Source organism: Coregonus lavaretus (assembly GCF_964263955.1).
Source record: "Coregonus lavaretus genome assembly, chromosome: 37".
NCBI classification, from domain to species: Eukaryota; Metazoa; Chordata; class Actinopteri; order Salmoniformes; family Salmonidae; genus Coregonus; species Coregonus lavaretus.
Window position 1 is genome coordinate 33180941 of NC_140024.1, and position 19282 is coordinate 33200222.

Genomic DNA, 19282 nt, shown 5'->3' on the forward strand with positions numbered 1-19282 from the left:
CTTCTGAGTTGAATTTACATTTGTAAACTGGTGTGTTTTACTCAAGTTTTTTTTATTTAAATCAAACATTTTTGTGCTGTTCCTAAATCAACAAGGGAGCTCCCACCCTCAGATGACTTTAAAAATTCTTAAGTTGTAGTGCAAATTTGAAATCAAAGACAAAAACACAAACATAACCCATGAAAATTATAAGGCAACATTTATAAATATATCAAAAATAGTCACCCGGGAACTATCTTTGTTACGAAAAAGGTACAAAAGTTTTGTCCTGCACGAGTGAGAGCGACATGTTTTTCAGTTCCTCTGCTGACTTCACTGCCTTATAGCCCAGTTGGTGTAGAACCTTCTGACATGTCGCCTGCGTGTACTCCACCATGTCATAGGACAGTTTCAAGCGCCAGCTCTCGGCGTTGGCCGCTGAGTCTCTCACCGTACCATACTTGTGTTTGGCCGACAGCTCGGTGCTGCCCCTAGTGTTGGCCTGTATCCACTCCTCCACGCTCTTGTCCATCGGCAGACCCAGGAAGTCATATATTTCCATGGTCTTCAGCAGAGGGTTCCTGGACAGATCCTCGTAACGCACCAGCATGTACTTCCCTTTGAGCCAGTGGGGGTGGCTGAGCCCTGTGGACACAGAGCTGAGGAAGTCCTCACAAACCATTGTCAGCTGGCTGAGGTCCAGGTTGTATGGCCTCCGCCCTGTGGCCCTCCAGATCCTCCACAGACGGTAGGTGTCCCGGAAAGTCTCGATCCGCGACGACAGGATCCCGCGAGGGTCGCGCACCAACTGGATAACCTTGATGTTCAGCCGCGGATCCTCCACAAGTGCCCGCAGGTCCCCGATCTCCGGCACACGCACAACCTTGATCGCCACATGCCGCTTCTCGCGGCAGGCATCGGCCGCCAGGGTTATGTTGAGGGCGGCGCACCTCTTGACGCAGTCACCCTCCTCCACATTGGCGTCGGAGGGGCCAAAGGCGTCACACACGGGCTGCGAGCATAGCGCCCGGCTGGCCCCTCTGCGGAACAGCTTATCCGTGGTGTGGTTGGCCGGCACCGGCTTAATGTAGCTCTCTAGAAAGTAGAGGTCGCAGCCGTAGAGGCTCCGCAGGAGGTCGCGGCTGGCACCCAGCATCACCCTGCGGTCGGCTGCGTTGCGGCTGTGAGATAGCCGAGGGATCAGCGTGGTCTGCACATGGTAGAGGGGCTCGAATAGGTAGAAGATGTCGGCATGCTGGTTGAGCAGCTGGCCCACGAAGGAGGAGCCGCTGCGCGTTGTAGCCAGCACCATGATGTGGGTCTTACGGGAGGTGTTGAAGCTGAAGTAGGGGTAGTCGTCGCAGCCGGCCCGCCCCTCGATGGGGGACTCTGTCTCGGGGCCCCCCAGGAGGCCACAGTTCTGGGGGCTTGGCACGGGGCAGAGCTGGAAGGGCTTGGAGGTGAGAGTCCGGATGGCGGTGTACTGGATGGCGATGGAGGCCAAGGCCAGCAGGATCACTGCCTTCCAGGAACATTGCATGGCTGGGCCACTTCATTTAGACGTCGCGGTTCAGAGCCAAGTCATATACCTGAGGTGGAAGGAAATAATGGTTAGACCAGAGAACAATGGAGTAATCCTGCTATTGGTGCATATCATTGTACTGTAGCCTCTAATAAAGAACTGAACTTGGAACAGTTGCTGTGAAGTGTTGTAATGATGCATGCATCAAGTGTGAACTTGAAGACCAGCCTGATTTATTTAGAGCCTCAGTATTCTGTGTCATTGCAGTGCATTCTGTGTCAGTGCAGTGTATTCTATGTCAGTGTAGTGCATTCTGTGTCAGCGCAGTGCATTCTGTGTCATTGCAATGTATTGTGTCAGTGCAGTGCATTCTGTGTTAGTGCAGTGTATTCTGTGTCAGTGCGGTGTATCCTGTGCCTCTGCTTTCTATGTGACCTCCAGTGATGTGCCAGATGGCTTTCCCTCTGTTGTGGCTTGTTGCTTCCACTGAATAAGCTGATATCAAAAGTATCTTATGTCCACTGAATGTTCAATCACTAATGTACCGTTAGTTCACCCTCCACTATTCTCTGCCTTAAAGGCAGGGAGAGAGAGAGAGAGAGAGAGAGAGAGAGAGAGAGAGAGAGAGAGAGAGAGAGAGAGAGAGAGAGAGAGAGAGAGAGAGAGAGAGAGAGAGAGAGAGAGAGAGCAGAGAGAGAGAGAGAGAGAGAGAGAGAGAGAGAGAGAGAGAGAGAGAGAGAGAGAGAGAGAGAGAGAGAGAGAGAGAGAGAGAGAGAGAGAGAGATGTCATATCAAGTAGCCAGAAATATAAATCCAAACTAATTGTTTCTCTGACCAGCCAGCTTTTGTAAGTGAAATAATGTGTCTGTGTAGATGTGAGTGCAGAAAATCATTCACAAAGACATATAAACCATCCACAGTAGCATAACGTTTGATAGTTTTAATGAATGTCATATAAAGGGGGAATTCGTTTAAAAATGAATTAACATGACAATGCAAAAGGCTTTGTGTGGAAGTGATATATTATGTAGGATAAATGCCTTTGTATTTCTGTACAAAAATGTTGTCTGTCTGAATGGTAGTCAGTCACTACATTCAAAATTAATCATCATTAGCTGAGTCAGGCTACTCTGAAAGAGTGCTCAGTTCTGCTCTGATTCCACCTCAACCGAATTTCACCGAATTTGAAAATCACATCGCTGCCTGGACATCCACATTGGGAACTAAAACCCAAATGCTTTGCTGAAAAATATAGAGTTTTAATATCCAATGACTTTATTCGAAACTATAGGCCTAAATGAACTTTGAAATGTCAAAATATCACATTGCTCCCTCTATCCCATATCACTACAGAACTGAGAAATGTAGGACATAACATTGTTGCTAAATAAGTCAAATGAATGGTAGACCTAAGCATCAATTCATTTATTCTGTAGATAGTGATACCTATAGCCCAGGTTATTTCTCTGACCGACTCAATCGGATTGCCGATTGAGCAGTAGCCCAATCTAATAAGAAATAAGACCATGATAAGTGTGCATAGCCTATTATAATTGTAACAACGCATTAAAGCCACTTTGCCACTATGTGGTTGGAATAATTGAGGCACATGTAGAAAAGTGATGCTTTAAACAGCATGCGACTGGCAGGTAATGTCTACCGACAGATCTAACGGTTTGTGTCCGTCTGTGCGCGCGGGGGGACGCAGGGTAGGCTTCTTTTATGCATAAATGCTAAAAATAAACAACCCATGCACCACAACCAACTATCCAAACATAATGTAAGGCATGGATTGTATATTTGTAAAACAATAACTTTATCCATACATTGGGACATGTTTTAAATTAACCCACCCTGCTGCAATTAGATAGCATAATATAAGGGAAACACATCGAACACGTCTGTTTCCACAGGATAGCCTAGTTACCTTATTGGCGGCTGTGTTTAAGGACTGCCTTCAATCGCAAAGAAAAGCAGCAGCCGTGCGATATTTCCAATCACAGACAACCGGTCTGGTTTCTACTAAAGCGGTATCCACCGTACGCTCCTCGGCTTTGTCCCCGCTTCTGCCATTGGGATAGCGGAGAAAGAAGTGGAATAGATCCGTGCGCAATAGATCCATGAGTATTCACACTTAAGAAACCATTTACAAAACCGAATAGTGTCGGGAAACACCCTACACCGAAAAAATATGTGATTCAAATGAAAGAAGTGGAAGCTTCGTGCACTGCATCCATCGCGAACTCTGGTTTATCTGAACTGATGCGTGGAGGCAGTGTGCGTGTATGTGTGTGAGGTACGCTACACAGGGACTGAATGTCTGGACCACCCCCAAACTCTCTCTCTCTCTCTCTCTCTCTCACACACACACACACACACGTGCGCGCGCGCGCGCACACACACACACACACACACACAGTCACTCAAATTCAAATTCAAACGCAGACACAGTCAGGTTTTTAACCCATCAAGAACACTTGTCAGCATACACGCAATCGCCACAGTGACCTTGTTACTGGCCCCCACTGGGCCTGTTATTTCTTTGGATTAGGATACGAGATTATGTCGAAAACTAGAGTAGATATTTGCTTTTCAAATAAGATATTAAGATGTTAATATCATATTTTAATAATTTGTATTTAATTGTCTATGGTACTTCTGAACCATGGATTCCCACAGTGACTTCCCATATTTGCATTTTTTTTTTAGGGTGCCATCTTGTTTATGCAATGTAAAAACATGACAGTTTCTGTTTGTGACTGGCACTCATTTACATACATTTGCTTCATAAATATGGAGGCAAATGGTGTAGTAGAATCGTTGACTTGCACCCACAATGACCCCTGCAACTCTCACTCATTACAGAGGGCTCAAAAGCACTATTTGATAGGTTACATCTGCCCCAATATCCTGGGTGTCAATTTGTTTCTGCTCTCTTGCCAACTCCGTGGAATTGTCACGCCAAACAGGCAAACGCACAAACAGATCTGTGTCCAGGCTCTCTGCCGCGAAGCCAGATGGTAGCAGGTCATTTCAGGTTCCAGAATCTTACCTTTGAGATGTACTTTAAATCCAAGTCACAGAAAAATAAGTAGGCCTAAAGCTATTCACATTGTGGGATATGGTTTTGAATATGGAGCTGTAGCAGAAGTGTCAACGTTTCTCCTCTAACCGGGCCGGCGTCAGCACTATGCAGCCTAGAGCTCAGCATCTCCGAGAGGGAGACTATCTAGGGGATTAACAACCCAGATATTGATAGGAGAGTGGGTGGGCTGATAATAAACAGGAAACGAGCCAGTGTTACCTCTGAGATCAGTTCAGGATACACAGGACGGGATGTTAAATATCGTATGGCTAACAGTCACACCCACCCCACACTGCATATAAAATACACACACACACACACACATGTGCATGCACACAGGCAAACACAACAACATGTGGAAAAAGAAGGAGTGTGAATACTTTCTGAAGGCACTGTATGTTTTGTAATATTTGTGGTGGCTATGCGCGGAGGGTTAATATCCCAGGCAGTGTTGATAGCCTATTGACACTCATTATAAACCTTGGGAGCAGCGTTATACCAAGACGGTAAATGGTGATTTATGCCGTTTTTTTTTTTGCCTATTATCTTGAGTTAAGCTTCCTACTTGTCTCATGTTGGGTTTTGGTCAGTGTTGCCTATCCAATGTTTTATGGAAGACCTGCCAGTGAAAAGGAACAATCGCACTCTTGTCAAACACTGGAATCTTCAACTCTGCCCTCATGGTGACATTCCTGACAGTCTATTCAAAATTGTTTGTCAAGGCCTTCGCTGTCTGTCCATCCATCACTGTCTCTTTGTCTGTCTGTCTGTCCGTCCATCTAGCTGTTTTTTGACTGGGCAAGCATACCAAAGAAATCTTCTTTATTGTCCTCATATGAGGCCATCACCTCTCAAATGTTCTCATGAAAAAACGATTAGCCAAATAAAACCGCTTGTCATTGAAGGCAAAATTGATTTTCGAAACCAAAGAAACCCTGTTCGTCTTGGCTGAACTAATGTGATACTTCACATGCCAGAAGAGAGAGAGCGAATGACGGCTTGGAAACCCTGAAAATGTTTTTGAGAGGTATCTTGTCAGCTGTATTTTTTCTGGCGATAAACACATCAAAGGCTGGAGAGTTTTACTATGAAAGGAAACTGAGAATGTGAAAAGCGTGGGGGAGTATACGGAGAATACAGTTGAAGTCGGAAGTTTACATACACTTAGGTTGGAGTCATTAAAACTCGTTTTTCAGCCACTCCACAAATTTCTTGTTAACAAACTATAGTTTTGGCAAGTCGGTTAGGTTAGGACATCTACTTTGTGCATGACACAAGTAATTTTTCCAACAATTGTTTACAGACAGATTATTTCACTTATAATTCACTCTATCACAATTCCAATGGGTCAGAAGTTTCATACACTAAGTTGACTGTGCATTTAAACAGCTTGGAAAATTCCAGAAAATGATGTCATGGCTTTAGAAGCTTCTGATAGGCTAATTGACATGATTTGAGTCAATTGAAGGTGTACCTGTGGATGTATTTCAAGGCCTACCTTCAAACTCAGTGCCTCTTTGCTTGACATCATGGGACAATCAAAAGAAATCAGCCAAAATTGTAGACCTCCACAAGTCTGGTTCATCCTTGGGAGCAATTTCCAAATGCCTGACGGTACCACGTTCATCTGTACAAACAATAGTATGCAGGTATAAACACCATGAGACCACGCAGCCGTCATACCACTCAGGAAGGAGACGCGTTCTGTCTCCTAGAGATGAACGTACTTTGGTGCGAAAAGTGCAAATCAATCCCAGAACAACAGCAAAGGACCCTGTGAAGATGCTGGAGGAAACAGGTACAAAAGTATCTATATCCACAGTAAAACGATTCCTATATCGACATAACCTGAAAGGCCGCTCAGCAAGGAAGAAGCCACTGCTCCAAAACTGCAATAAAAAAGCCCGACTACGGTTTGCAACTGCACATGGGGACAAAGATTGTACTTTTTTGAGAAATGGCCTCTGGTCTGATGAAACAAAAATAGAACTGTTTGGCCATAACGACCATCGTTATGTTTGGAGGATAAAGGGGGATGCTTGCAAGCCGAAGAACACCATCCCAACCGTGAAGCACAGGGGTGGCAGCATCATGCTGTGAGGGAGCTTTGCTGCAGGAGGGACTGGTGCACTTCACAAAATAGATGGCATCATGAGGAAGGAAAATTATGTGTATACATTGAAGCAACATCTCAAGACATCAGTCAGGAAGTTAAAGCTTGGTTGCAAATGGGTCTTCCAAATGGACAATGACCCCAAGCATACTTCCAAAGTTGTGGAAAAATGGCTTAAGGACAACAAAGTCAAGGTATTGGAATCGCCATCACAAAGCATGACCTCAATCCTATAGAAAATGTGTGGGCAGAACTGAAAAAGCGTGTGCGAGCAAGGAGGCCTACAAACCTGACTCAGTTACACCAGCTCTGTCAGGAGGAATGGGCCAAAATTCACCCAACTTATTGTGGGAAGCTTGTGGAAGGCTACCCGAAACGTTTGACTCAAGTTAAAACAATTTAAAGGAAATGCTACCAAATGCTAATTGAGTGTATGTAAACTTCTGACCCACTGGGAATGTGATGAAAGAAATAAAAGCTGAAAGAAATAATTCTCTCTATTATTATTCTGACATGTCAAATTCTTAAAATAAAGTGGTGATCCTAACTGACCTAAGACAGGGAATTTCTACCAGGATTAAATGTCAGGAATTGTGAAAAACTGAGTTTAAATGTATTTGGCTAAGGTGTATGTACGTAAACTTCCGACTTCAAATCATTATACTATGTTTAGCGGTATCTGTATGATGATAGATATTTTCTCTTCAGTATTGAATATTGTCTTGAATGTTTTTAAATCACTAGTACTACTATACTCTTTTTACCTTGGAGCTCTATTCACAACAAAACTTTTACAAATGGCAATCAATTGCACACTAACCCATTGGGTGGCTTCAACTCCTCAACATTACCAGACAAGGTTACATATCACTACGTTCACTGTTGTAGTAATGACCTTTGCATAAACTGTACAACCTGTTGGCCATGATCACCGCCTGGGCTATCAACAAATCAATCCCCCCATTAAACCCTATAGGCTTCATGGCATTTCTCTCCATGTCTATGTTCACAGTGTTGTGTGGATGTACTTTGGTTGATGCTCCCTGTGGTAGATGGGGTATTGTTGTAACCTTGGAGATGAAAGGCTCTTGGATGTGTTTACTGTGGGGCCTTTGGGAGGCCATTGCTGTTGTGGACAGCCAGTCCTGATTCTCTAGCCCGTCTCCAGAGCCCCATGTCAATAAACCCAGCTTGTGAAGCCATGTCAGGGGAGACATCCCCTTATTGGAAGGCTAGCATCTCCTGCGGCGCGATAGCCTCGTTATCGGCTAACACTATTCTGCTTGAACATGCTTTAAAAGGATTGGGCGCCGCAGCATGAAACGACACGCTAACTGATTGTTGTTGGTTTTTCCCTTCTTCTCCTCGTTCCCCCATGATGTTGTAAGCACTTGGCGACAGTTTAGCGAGTCGTTTTACGTCTGGGCGTTTCATTCACTGCTTGAACATGGCACACAAGGATTTGGAGGGATTTGCTTTAGTCTTGTTTGTGAAAGGAACGGGAAAACAGAGACCAAGGGAGAGAAGGATCACCTAAAACCGGTATGAGGGGAAAACAGAGACCAAGGAAGGGAGAGAAGGATCACCTGAAACCTGTGTGAGGGGAAAACAGAGACCAAGTAGAGAAGGATCACCTGAAACCTGTGTGAGGGGAAAACAGAGACCAAGTAGAGAAGGATCACCTGAAACCTGTGTGAGGGGAAAACAGAGACCAAGTAGAGAAGGATCACCTAAAACCTGTGTGAGGGGAAAACAGAGACCAAGTAGAGAAGGATCACCTGAAAACTGTGTGAGGGGAAAACAGAGAGCGAGGGAGAGGAGGATCACCTGAAACCTGTGTGATGAAATACAGATGAAATACAGTATTTAATAAAATGTTACCCCAGCGCAAGACTAATGGGTCAATTTAAACAAACTACAGCTGTTTCACACTTACAGAAATTAAGTCATCCATTTTACATCCTTAGTTCAGGAAAGTATCATTAGAAATATCTGTTACACTTTATAAACCTCTTAAATGTAACTACATGTAATCTAAAATGTAATCTACGTAATCCCTGAAGTAATTATTTATCATGAGAGGGCCATAAACAATAAGTATTAATGCTGCATACTCAAAGAAAGGTTAAAATCTCACCTTTCTGGTATTTCTTTGCATAAATTGCTGAGGTGTAGTCACTTTTGAGGACACAAGCTCAAGTACACAGTACAAATATGATACAAATATGAAAATATGAAATATTTTATATGACGTATTTCCTATTCAACAAAACTGTACGAATATCTGATGTCCATTGCTTGTGTTTCTTGGCCCAAGCAGGTCTCTTCTTCTTATTGGTGTCCTTTAGTAGTGGTTTCTTTGCAGCAATTCGACCATGAAGGCCTGATTCACATAGTCCCCTCTGAACAGTCGATGTTGAGATGTGTCTGTGACTTGAACTCTGTGAAGCATTTATTTGAGCTGCAATTTCTGAGGCTGGTAACTGACTTGTCCTCTGCAGCAGAGGTAACTCTGGGTCTTCCATTCCTGTGGTCCTCATGAGAGCCAGTTTCATCACAGCGCTTGATGGTTTTTGCACTGCACATTAAGAAACTTTCAAAGTTCTTGAAATGTTCTGTATTGACTGACCTTCATGTCTTAAAGTAATGATGGACTGTCATTTCTCTTTGCTTATTTGAGCTGTTCTTGCCATAATATGGACTTGGTCTTTTACCAAATAGGGCTATCTTCGGTAAACCCCCCTACCTTGTTACAACACAACTGATTGGCTCAAACGCATTAAGAAGGAAAGAAATTCCACAAATTAAGAAGGCAAACCTGTTAATTTAAATGCATTCCAGGTGACTACCACATGAAGCTGGTTGAGAGAATGCCAAGAGTGTGCAAAGCTGTCATCAAGGAAAAGGGTGGTTATTTGAAGAATCTCAAATATGAAATATATTTTGATTTGTTTAACACTTTTTTGGTTACTACATGATTCCATATGAATTATTTAATAGTTTTGATGTCTTCATTATTATTCTGCAATGTAAAAAATAGTAAAAATAAAGAAAAACCTTTGAATGAGTAGGCGTGTCCTAACTTTTGACTGGTAGTGTACATAGTTTGTGAAGCATCTATATATGCCTTATCAATGGTTAATAAGGGCTTTTAAGATATACTTTGAACCATGAACAAAATATCATATACTGAACAGGGATTGGCTCATGTCTGTGAACAACAATGTTTGGTATGCACCTTGGGCAGCCGCAGTTCCTTCAGTCTCTGCATCCTCCATGCTGAATATGTACGTGACCTGGAACATCTCTCATAGCCACACACTGACAGGCTTCTACCAGTAATACTGTAAGCCCCTTAGACTGCTTGAAATTCCAACTAGGCCTTTGCCCTTGGGATTTTCTTCGTTCACTAAACCCACAAAGCTTTGCCTGTCACCCTGCTGCACAGACGTCACTGTCAAAGGTCTCTCAAATCAAAAACACTGCATATCCTCCTCTACACATGCGTATGACTGGGTTGGATTCTGTGACTTGATGAACGACTTTGTAGTCTTGACAAAAAATAACAATATGGGACTCCACTCCCATCCAATTGTGTGTGTGTGTGCGTGCGTGCATGTGTGTGCGTGCGTGTGTGTGTGTGTGTGTGTGTGTGTGTGTGTGTGTGGGTGTGTGTGTGTGTGAGCCTGTTTGCTCTGAACCACTACAAATGCTACTGATGAATGCTATCGCTGGTAGGAACATGTCTTGGCTACGTTAAGATAAATATTGGATTCCTGCTTTTGTTGTCCTGTAATTTCCACTCGAGTACAGGTGAGCGCCATTGTGAGGCAGAAGGCATTGACAAGGTGAAACTATCCAGGTCGATACAGGAAGAGGTGGGTGGCTCTTGTCAGGTGACAGAGGGATATTGGTTGGGGGTTGAAACATTTCTGTTCAATGGAGCCAGACCATGGTGAATAGACAACCCATATACCACTGGACTGCATCATTGATAAGGACTCTAATAGCTTTTTAAGTGTTAAGGTTAAGGCAAGGTCAAGCTAAAACAAGACAACCTTCTTCCCATGCTTTGAATATGTAGCGTACATTTCAATGAATATGCTGTTTGGTTTCTTTTCGTTTCACTATGTAATTATTGTTTGATTGATTCCATGATTGCCTACCTACTTGCGGAGCAATAATGAATGTTCAACCTCAACCTGGTCTACATTGATAAAGGCCTTTTCTCTGTATCATAACTAGCTTATACTAGCTAGTGTCTCTTATGTTGTATCATGCAGCTCAGCAAGTGCTAGCGACGGGTTCAGTTTTTGGCAAAGAAGCCACCCTGACATAATCTGTAGTAACAGAGGTCACTATTGGGTGAAGAACTCCAATGTTTTTCTGTGTTAGTCGCTTTTCAGTCCTTCTGTGTCTGCTCCGGAGGTGGTCATCTGATAGCCTAGCGGAGGACAGGCTAGCACCAAGCAACAGTCACAGGGCATTAGTCAGAGCCGAGAGGAGCCTATCGCTAGCCCTTAACTTTAGCCTGATGCTAAGCTGTTGTGACATTGCCACAGCCAAACACTGTGATTCTGGGGCTCTTCTTCTTCTTCTTCTTCTTCTTCTTCTTCTTCTTCTTCTTCTTCTTCTTCTTCTTCTTCTTCTTCTTCTTCTTCTTCTTCTTCTTCTTCTTCTTCTTCTTCTTCTTCTTCTTTGTAGCTCAGCTGGTAGAGCGCGGCGCTTGTAACGCCAAGGTAGTGGGTTCGATCCCCGGGACCACCCATACACAAAAATGTATGCACGCATGACTGTAAGTCGCTTTGGATAAAAGCGTCTGCTAAATGGCATATTCTTCTTCTTCTTCTTCTTCTTCTTCTTCTTCTTCTTCTTCTTCTTCTTCTTCTTCTTCTTCTTCTTCTTCTTCTTCTTCTTCTTCTGTTTTTGTTTAGTTCACTATCACTATATAACTTTAGCACTCCATTTCCAACAGCCACTATCTCTACATCACTTCGCCACTCCACTAACAGCAGTCACTATCTCTATATCACTTCAGCACTCCATTACCAGCAGTCACTATCTCTATATCACTTCAGCACTCCATTACAAGCAGTCAATATCTATATAACTTCACCACTCTATTACCAGCAGTCACTATCTCTACATCACTTCACCACTCCATTACCAGCAGTCACTATCTCTATATCACTTCACCACTCTATTACCAGCAGTCACTATCTCTACATCACTTCACCACTCCATTACCAGCAGTCACTATCTCTACATCACTTCACCACTCCATTACCAGCAGTCACTATCTCTATATAACTTCACCACTCCATTACCAGCAGTCACTATCTCTACATCACTTCACCACTCCATTACAAGTGTCACTATATCTATATAACTTCACCACTCCATTACCAGCAGTCACAATCTCTAAATCACTTCACCACTCCATTACCAGCAGTCACTATCTCTACATTTTTCAGCAATCCATTACCAGCAGTCACTATCTCTATATAACTTCACCACTCCATTACCAGCAGTCACTATCTCTACATCACTTCACCACTCCATTACCAGCAGTCACTATCTCTACATCACTTCACCACTCCATTACCAGCAGTCACTATCTCTATATAACTTCACCACTCCATTACCAGCAGTCACTATCTCTACATCACTTCACCACTCCATTACCAGCAGTCACTATCTCTACATCACTTCACCACTCCATTACCAGCAGTCACTATCTCTATATCACTTCACCACTCCATTACCAGTAGTCACTATCTCTATATCACTTCACCACTCCATTACCAGCAGTCACTATCTCTATATCACTTCACCACTCCATTACCAGTAGTCACTATCTCTACATCACTTCACCACTCCATTACCAGTAGTCACTATCTCTATATCACTTCACCACTCCATTACCAGTAGTCACTATCTCTATATCACTTCAGCACTCCATTACCAGCAGTCACTATCTCTACATCACTTCAACACTCCATTACCAGCAGTCACTATCTCTACATCACTTCAACACTCCATTACCAGCAGTCACTATCTCTATATCACTTCACCACTCCATTACCAGCAGTCACTATCTCTATATCACTTCACCACTCCATTACCAGTAGTCACTATCTCTACATCACTTCACCACTCCATTACCAGCAGTCACTATCTCTACATCACTTCAGCACTCCATTACCAGCAGTCACTATCTCTACATCACTTCAGCACTCCATTACCAGCAGTCACTATCTCTATATCACTTCACAACTCCATTACCAGCAGTCACTATCTCTATATCACTTCAGCACTCCATTACCAGCAGTCACTATCTCTACATCACTTCAACACTCCATTACCAGCAGTCACTATCTCTACATCACTTCAACACTCCATTACCAGTAGTCACTATCTCTACATCACTTCACCACTCCATTACCAGTAGTCACTATCTCTATATCACTTCAGCACTCCATTACCAGCAGTCACTATCTCTACATCACTTCACCACTCCATTACCAGCAGTCACTATCTCTACATCACTTCACCACTCCATTACCAGCAGTCACTATCTCTATATCACTTCAGCACTCCATTACCAGCAGTCACTATCTCTATATCACTTCAGCACTCCATTACCAGCAGTCACTATCACAATATATAACTTCACCACTCCATTACCAGCAGTCACTATCTCTATATCACTTCACCACTCCATTACCAGCAGTCACTATCTCTATATAACTTCACCACTCCATTACCAGCAGTCACTATCTCTACATCACTTCACCACTCCATTACCAGCAGTCACTATCTCTACATCACTTCACCACTCCATTACCAGCAGTCACTATCACAATATATAACTTCACCACTCCATTACCAGTAGTCACTATCTCTATATCACTTCAACACTCCATTACCAGCAGTCACTATCTCTATATCACTTCACCACTCCATTACCAGCAGTCACTATCTCTACATCACTTCACAACTCCATTACCAGCAGTCACTATCTCTACATCACTTCAACACTCCATTACCAGCAGTCACTATCTCTACATCACTTCACCACTCCATTACCAGTAGTCACTATCTCTATATCACTTCAGCACTCCATTACCAGCAGTCACTATCACAATATATAACTTCACCACTCCATTACCAGTAGTCACTATCTCTATATCACTTCACCACTCCATTACCAGCAGTCACTATCTCTACATCACTTCAACACTCCATTACCAGCAGTCACTATCTCTATATCACTTCAACACTCCATTACCAGCAGTCACTATCACAATATATAACTTCACCACTCCATTACCAGTAGTCACTATCTCTACATCACTTCACCACTCCATTACCAGTAGTCACTATCTCTATATCACTTCACCACTCTATTACCAGCAGTCACTATCTCTACATCACTTCAACACTCCATTACCAGCAGTCACTATCTCTATATCACTTCAACACTCCATTACCAGCAGTCACTATCACAATATATAACTTCACCACTCCATTACCAGTAGTCACTATCTCTACATCACTTCACCACTCCATTACCAGTAGTCACTATCTCTATATCACTTCACCACTCCATTACCAGCAGTCACTATCTCTACATCACTTCACCACTCCATTACCAGCAGTCACTATCTCTATATCACTTCACAACTCCATTACCAGCAGTCCGGCGCCACACAACTGACTCAATACAAAGTGGACGTGTGATGGCCTGCTAAAGAGGCCTCTTCCCCTGATTTAACTTAATCAATGGACAAACTTTCTTTCCGACGTTGAAAGTAATCTAATGTCAAGATGAGTCTATGTCTTACTACACCATCTGTTTGTATTTGTATTTGTATTTATGATGGATCCCCGTTAGTTCCTGCCAAGGCAGCAACTACTCTTCCTGGGGTTTATTATGGATCCCCATTAGTTCCTGCCAAGGCAGCAGCTACTCTTCCTCGGGTTTATTATGGATCCCCATTAGTTCCTGCCAAGGCAGCAGCTACTCTTCCTGGGGTTTATTATGGATCCCCATTAGTTCCTGCCAATGCAGCAGCTACTCTTCCTGGGGTTTATTATGGATCCCCATTAGTTCCTGCCAAGGCAGCAGCTACTCTTCCTCGGGTTTATTATGGATCCCCATTAGTTCCTGCCAAGGCAGCAGCTACTCTTCCTGGGGTTTATTATGGATCCACATTAGTTCCTGCTAAAGGCAGCAGCTACTCTTCCTGGGGTTTATTATGGATACCAATTTGTTTCTGCCAAGGCAGCATCTTCTCTTCCTGGGGTCCAGCCAAATTAAGGCAGTTATACAATTTAAGAAATATGACAATACAATAACAACAGATTTCACAACACATTAAGTGTGTGTCCTCAGGCCACTACTCTACTACCACATATCTACAACACAAATCCATGTGTACGTGTGTGTATAGTGCGTATGTTATCGTGTGTGTGTATGCATGTGTCTGTGCCTGTGTTTGTGTTGCTTCACAGTCCCTGCTTTTCCATAATGTGTATTTTTATCTGTTTGTAAATCTAATTTTACAGCTTGCATCAGTTACTTGATGTGGAATAGAGTTCCATGTAGTCTTGGCTCCATGTAATACTGTGCGCCTCCCATAGTCTGTGTGCCAGTAGTTCAAACAGACAGCTCGGTGCGTTTAACATGTCAAAACCTCTCACGAATACAAGTAGTGATGAAGTCAATCTCTCCTCCACTTTGAGCTAGGAGAGATTGACATGCTAATGTTAATGTTAGCTCTCTGTATACATCTAAGTGCCAGCCGTGCTGCCCTATTCTGAGCCAATTGCAATTTTCCTTAGTCCCTCTTTGTGGCACCTGACCACATTTCTGAACAGGAGTCCAGGTGCGACAAAACTAGGGCCTGTAGGACAGACTTCTCCCCATCTTAGCTGCTGTTGTATCAGTATGTTTTGACCATGACAGTTTACAATCCAGGGTTATTCCAAAAAGTTTAGTCACCTCAACTTGCTCAATTTCCACATGATTCATTACACGATTTAGTTGTTGACCTGGCTACTGTATGCCCTAGTCCCAATTCAATCATATACATCTGAAGGATAGGCATCTAAAATGATACAAATTAGATGTGCTTAAAATAATATATAGCTGGATCTACTTCACATATGGGGTGGGATATGATCTCAACTCATCAGACCACTTTCGAAATCTGAAAAGGTCTGACAAACTTTGATTTCGCAGTGAACTATCATTTTATATTCACTCTGATACTTTGGGCTGTCCTAAAGCACTCTTGCTAACCAACCGCCCAACCATCATAATGGGAAGAGTGTTGTCCATCCAGATGAGAGCACTTCTTCATTTGATCATTCACTGACCCTAGTTCAGTTTGCTGGTTCATTACCAGGACAGTCATGTGTGTACATGGCAAATATCCATCTATCATTCAATCAACATTGTTTCCTGTCCATCTGCCTCACTCAACAAGATCCCATCTTTCTTCAATTACATGATGACAACAAAGTGCTCTGTAACACTCCGACAAGAGTTCCTCCGGCTTTCAGAGTAGAGTGTCAGAGTGAACTCACGAATGCATCCCTCTCTAGCTTTTCATCATCAGACCTGAGAACACTGTTCGTATGCTCACAGATTTGACAGGTCCTCGCCTCCTGTGAAGGATCATAGTTCTCATCACATGACAGGGAAGTCCCCTCCCTCCATAGTCCCCATCACATGACAAGGCAGTCCCCCCCTCCATAGTCCCCATCACATGACAAGGAAGTCCCCTCCATCCATAGTCCCCATCACATGACAAGGCAGTCCCCTCCCTCCATAGTCCCCATCACATGACAAGGAAGTCCCCTCCCTCCATAGTCCCCATCACATGACAAGGCAGTCCCCTCCTTCCATAGTCCCCATCACATGACAAGGCAGTCCCCTCCCTCCATAGTCCCCATCACATGACAAGGCAGTCCCATCCCTCTATAGTCCCCATCACATGACAAGGCTGTCCCCTCCCTCTGTATTCCCCATCACATGACAAGGCAGTCCCCTCCTTCCATAGTCCTCATCACATGACAAGGCAGTCCCCCCCTCCATAGTCTCCATCACATGACAAGGCAGTCCCCCCCCTCCATAGTCCCCATCACATGACAAGGCAGTCCCCCCCTCCATAGTCCCCATCACATGACAAGGCAGTCCCCCCCTCCATAGTCTCCATCACATGACAAGGCAGTCCCCCCTCCATAGTCCCCATCACATGACAAGGCAGTCCCCTCCTTCCATATTCCCCATCACATGACAAGGCAGTCCCCTCCCTCCATAGTCCCCATCACATGACAAGGATGTCCCCTCCCTCCATAGTCCCCATCACATGACAATGCAGTCCCCCCCTCCGTAGTCCCCATCACATGACAAGGCAGTCCCCTCCTTCCATAGTCCCCATCACATGACAAGGCAGTCCCCTCCCTCCATAGTCCCCATCACATGACAAGGCAGTCCCCCCCTCCATAGTCCCCATCACATGACAAGGCAGTCCCCCCCTCCGTATTCCCCATCACATGACAAGGCAGTCCCCTCCTTCCATAGTCCCCATCACATGACAAGGCAGTCCCCTCCTTCCATAGTCCCCATCACATGACAAGGCAGTCCCCTCCCTCCATAGTCCCCATCACATGACAAGGAAGTTCCTTTCCCTTTCCCGCCATCCCGCCTCTCTCAAGCATCCAGCAGGGTTATAGCCAGTGGTGTAAAGTACTTAAGTAAAAATACTTTAAAGTACTACTTAAGTAGTTTTTTTGGGTATCTTTACTTTACTTTACTATTGATATTTTTGACAACTTTTACTTTTACTTCACTACATTCCTAAAGAAAATAATGTACTTTTTACTCCATACATTTTCCCTGACACTCAAAAGTACTCTTTACATTTTGAATGCTTAGCAGGACAGAAAATGCTTCAATTCACACACTTGTCAAGACAACATCCCTGGTCATCCCTACTGCCTCTGATCATGCGGACTAACTAAACACAAATACTTTGTTTGTAAATGATGTCTGAGGGTTGGAGTGTGATGCTTTTGATGCTTTTAGACTTTTACTCAAGTAGAATATTACTGGGTGACTTTCACTTTTACTTGAGTCATTTTCTATTAAGGTATCTTTACTTTTACTAGAGTATGACAATTGGGTACGTTTTCCACCACTGGTTACAGACCTCACTGCCAAACCAAGCCCCCTGCTCCTGAATAAGATAATCTCCTCCACCAATCCCCTCTTAAATGTCAACCAGCAGACCATCAGGCTTGGCGACCTGCCCCCTAATCTCCCCACCTCTCCCTCCTCCTCCTACTCCCATGTGCCAACGTCAGATTACGGACCATGTATCAGATCAGCCGAGTCTGCGACTTTTATCAGCATGTTCTCCAAAAACTGGGCAACGACCAAATGGACACTCTCAATCAGTGTGTTTATCAGTGTGTTTACCCTAACTGACTGACTGACTGACTGACTGACTAGTCAGCTGGCTGGCTGACTGACTAACTAGCGGTTTGACTTACTGACTAGCTGGTTGACTGACTGACTGACGGACTGACTAGCTGACTGTCTTTCTAGCTGGCTGACTAGCTGACTGGCTGACTGACTAGTCAGCTGGCTGGCTGACTGACTAACTAGCGGTTTGACTTACTGACTAGCTGGTTGACTGACTGACTGACGGACTAACTGGCTGACTGGCTGGCTGACTGACTAGCTGACCATCTTTCTAGCTGGCTGACTAGCTGACTGGCTGACTGACTAGCTGACTGTCTTTCTAGCTGGCTGACTGGCTGGCTGACTGACGGGTTGTAAGCGGACAGAACATGGACGCTGAACTCACAGTAATAAACTCACACATGCAGCGCCCTCTGCACCATGCAGTTCAAACCAGTAGAAAGAGGCTGACCCTTACAAAATGTGTGTGACAGACCAGGTCTCCTGTGCGCCGCAAGCCTGTGTTAGCATGTTGAGCTAAAGCCTAGGCATTAGCATAAGGGAGCTAACACAAATATTCAGGACTCAGGCAAGGTAACTCATGCATGTAAATGTAGTCACCAAACACTATCAATATTGTGACATCATGGAATCTGCAATTAGTGCAATGAAAAACCAAGCTCACCTGAGAGATCTTGTAGAAGGCTGCCCCTCTGTGAACGCCCCCCCCCCCCCCCACCATTCACCACAGAGATAGAGGGGCATCCCCCATTCACCACAAAGATAGAGGACATCCCCTATTCACCACAGAGATAGAGGGGCATCCCCCATTCACCACAGAGATAGAGGGGCATCCCCCATTCACCACAAAGATAGAGGGCATCCCCAATTCACCACAGAGATAGAGGACATCCCCCATTCACCACAGAGATAGAGGACATCCCCTATTCACCACAGAGATAGAGAACATCCCCCATTCACCACAGAGATAGAGGGGCATTCTCCCATTCACCACAGAGATAGAAGGGCATTCTCCCATTCACCACAGAGATAGAGGGGCATGCCCCCATTCGCCACAGAGATAGAGGGTTATGCCCCCATTCAACA

At 44.2% G+C, this 19282-nt stretch overlaps 1 protein-coding gene across 1 annotated transcript; it reads right to left on the reverse strand.

The window, feature by feature from the left end:
- Positions 1 to 241: 241 nt before the first annotated feature.
- Positions 242 to 1519, reverse strand: LOC311111247 (carbohydrate sulfotransferase 1-like; the record flags this gene model as incomplete). The annotated part of the gene is made up of 1 exon (XM_084153961.1): positions 242 to 1519. The coding sequence occupies one exon, from the start codon at positions 1517 to 1519 to the stop codon at positions 242 to 244; it is 1278 nt and encodes a 425-aa protein (XP_084010087.1).
- Between the last annotated feature and the right edge of the window lie 17763 nt (positions 1520 to 19282).